Source organism: Nansenia antarctica (assembly GCF_963989245.1).
Source record: "Nansenia antarctica genome assembly, chromosome: 1".
Classification (NCBI taxonomy): domain Eukaryota; kingdom Metazoa; phylum Chordata; class Actinopteri; order Argentiniformes; family Microstomatidae; genus Nansenia; species Nansenia antarctica.
The window spans coordinates 72,306,355-72,309,955 of record NC_137674.1 but is presented as its reverse complement, the minus strand read 5'-3'; the positions used below and the strand labels follow the sequence as shown (position 1 = coordinate 72,309,955).

Genomic DNA, 3,601 nt, shown 5'->3' with positions numbered 1-3,601 from the left:
TTTGATGGAGGCCTGCTTAACGACTCCACCGGGGGAGGCCCAGCCCGCATATGTCTCGGGTCAGCAGTATTACTTTTTTTTTTTCTTCTTTCTTTTTTTTTTAAGAGGGAGATATTTTCAATCTGCTGAAGACCTTTTTTGTCTATAGGGTACTTGACTAGTCAGGATTTAATTCCAGATAGTTTGTTGTTTCCAGTGGGTGGAATGAAAATATTGTGATTGTATTGGGAGCAATAACTTATCTTCGCCAAAATGGCCACTTGGACATCCTCTAATAGCTGTGTGTTCCTCAGGGACAGTAAACTGCCTTTGCTCTAATTTCTGTCCCAGAAATAGAGTGAGTCAGAGAGCATGCTGTTCTCTTCACAACGCCAAGCTTCCTTTTAAGAATGAAATCCCGAGATAAAGATCATCGCAAGGATGAGAATAAATCCAAAAAGTATCTAAAGGTGTGCTGGAGTTACTATTTTAATTCTTTGATTACGATGACGCGATCCCTTTTCCATCTTATTGAGGAACTGTGACATACGCGCCTGACTGGAAAATATTGTGAAAGTTCAACAAAAATGTGTTCATCGAGGCCTCAGTTGCGCAACACAGTCTGAAGCAGACAGTAATGACAAGCTTTTCATTGCCGCCTCTTCACTCCAAGCTTCTGCATATCCTCACATCCAAACATTTTTCTAAGTCCCTCTTTTCCTTAGGGTGCATATTTCAACCTCAGCCAAGGCCAAACCCAAGACTCGCACCGGTAGCAGCTGTAATCTCCAAGATAATGATAAGATACAATGGACTCTCACCATCCATGACCCCCTCTCTCTCTCTTCCCTCTCCATCTCTCCATCTCTCCCCTCTCTTATCCCCCCCCCCCCCTCCCCAACCTCCCTCCCCTCCTAGTTTTAAAAAGTTGAATCAGGGGTCAGTGACTTTTTGCTGGAGTCCCAGACTGAAATTCCAGATGGTGGTGGTGGGAGGGGAGGTGGCGACGTGAATCGGCCTGCTCTCCTTACCGGCCAGCAGGACAGAGGCTCCCCAATGTCGGCCATAGTGTTGGATCCCAGGTGTGGGAGGCTGCTATTCATTGGTAATGGATGATTTGAGTTCAACCCTGTATAATGTAAAGCACTTTAGGCCCTTGATAAAGGTCGACAGTACCGGTATATGGAATCAATCCACAATTGCTATCATCATTATCATCCCTTTCTACTAAGGTTGTAGGTCCATAGCTTAATCCCAGTAGGTTTACAACATGAGACACACAGCCCATCTAATGTCCGGCCCAGTCTAGTGAACCGCTGACCACAGTCAGGACAGGGCAGAGACAGAGAGGGTGTGGAGAGCCTCCTCTACTCCTTTCATCTGCGGTGGAACAACCACTGGAATGCTGGAATTATCACCATGGTCACAAAGGGTGTCTATATCAAGATTATGGGAACTTCACATTTGTATCTCTGATGTTGTTGTTTTTTAATAGTTTTTATATATATGTAAATATATAAATGTATTCTCAGCTGTCATGGTACTTTCCAGAATTAAAAAAAACTCTCACACACTGCAACATTCCTCCTTGTCCCACATCGAGCCAAGCCTGGGTCACCATTTCCATTTATTGGATGTATTCCATTTAAATCTCCATTTATTACTCAGCCTTTGGGATACTGAGTATACACACACACACACACACACACACACGCGCGCACACATGCACACACACACACACACACACACACACACACACACACACACACACACACACACGCAGAGACACTTTGGTTACCTTCTTTGCATCTCACTCACAGTCATCTTGAGATCGAAATGAATGCAAAACTGAATATCGCAGCAATAACGGTGTCAGAGAGAGATTAGTGATATGGGAAAATGAAGACGGTCAAAAGCTTTATTGAAATATGTTTCTATATGTTCTTTCACAAATAGTTTCTGCACCAATTGTGTATTGGAGTGTTCAAACTCTTTTTAATTGGCTATAATAATATTGGTTATATTATAGGTCTTCTTCTTCTTACTATATATTATAGTATTTAGGCCCAATGTAAGCTAATTATTTCAAATGACTCATGATATCTTGAAGCATGAACTCGTTCTCCTAATAAGTTATCGAAGTGTAGTTTTCATTTGAATCGCGTTTCGTTTAAAATATAATTGAGATATTATAGATATAGGCTAAATGGTGTAGATTTCATTATAATAAGTAAAGTTATTTATCTACATTATTCCTATCATAAAGGTAATTCTAATAGATTGTTTCATTTATTTATTTTATTATTTAAAGTGGAACATTTATTCTATCTATTTTCACTCGTTTAATTATGTGTTTTCAAATGTTTAAAATCACAAATTGAATTTACTTAGCAGAGACTTATTTATATGAGAATAAATATATTTTGTGTCATTTTGTTGGCTATTTGACAACAATGTTGTTTACACTTTGACACTTATCAATTCATAAGCATTAATTAATTTATCTATTTTGAATGAATGCTGATTTGTGGTGATTCGCTGCATTCTTAGGATTATAGGAGAACATGATTAACATTGCCAGTCGTCAATGATGATGCACAACGCAAAGTTGTCAAGCTGTCATCGAATTTAACAACAAATATGTTTGAATAACTCAATGCTTAGATTGATTGCATATGAATTAAGTTACACACTTTAGGCCTACAATAAGATTTTCAGAGTGAGGTGGGGGTGTTTTTTTCAGCATTAAATACATTTATCAAATAATTTTCTTAATAGAAACAAATGCTCGCTTTAACTCCCACTAACACCGTTATGTGTTGGTGACATGAGTCAGAATACAAACAGAAAGTGCTGCGTGTGTCTGTTGTGGATAAAGAGAAGGAGTCATCTTGTCTTCCCACCCGCCCTAGCTCCTCCCCCTGCCCCGTGAGTAAGGCAGTATTAGAGCCTTCAGGAGTGTAAGGGAAGCCAGACTACATCAGAGACAGAGAGACAAGGCACTGTGACTTACAACCACACGCTGCCACTCCCACACGGCGGATCAACCGTAGGGCTTAGGACGAACTACAGACTCTGGGCTATCATCCACTGAGTTGTGATACTGCCTGAAACCTTCTCCAGACTTCACTCCACATCACTTTACACACACACACACACACACACACACACACAGACCGCTGAAACAGGGAGAGTCCAGGAAGAAGGGATACTTCATTGGTGGACTGAACTTTTGCGTTTGCTTCCTGGTCATATTGGGTTAAAGAGACGTCGCGTAGAGGTTTTTCGCCATATTCTCTTTTGGACGGGTCTTCTGGAGACGCTTTTTACTCCATTTCACTGTGTCATCTGTTGGACTGTGACTTAATCGGCGATCTTTCACCTCAGAGCTTCAGGGGTTTGAGGCCGTCTCGCCGCTTCAGGTGTCGTGTGTATTCGGGGTGTCCCCTCCGTCTCCCGCCTCCCTCCCTCATGCTGACAGAGCCTTATGGAGCGTTGGGATCTATGGGGTCAGACGTGCGGGACCTGAGTTCCCTGTTACCCCCGGTTCCCTCCGTCCCCTCCCTACCGGGAGGGAGCGGGGGCTGCGGCCTGTCCGCCGGGGGCGCCCCTCAGTGGGGTC

General features: G+C 42.5%; 1 protein-coding gene across 1 annotated transcript in view; it reads left to right on the top strand.

Annotated features, from left to right (window-relative positions):
• Nucleotides 1–3,450: 3,450 nt before the first annotated feature.
• Nucleotides 3,451–3,601, top strand: part of wt1b (WT1 transcription factor b) — a gene marked incomplete at both ends in the record, with an annotated part of 11,778 nt that continues 11,627 nt past the window's right edge. Inside the window, one exon of the mRNA XM_080525907.1 lies at nt 3,451–3,601. This exon is cut by the window's right edge and continues 276 nt beyond it. Within this exon, the coding sequence (XP_080382033.1) occupies nt 3,451–3,601 (151 nt within the window).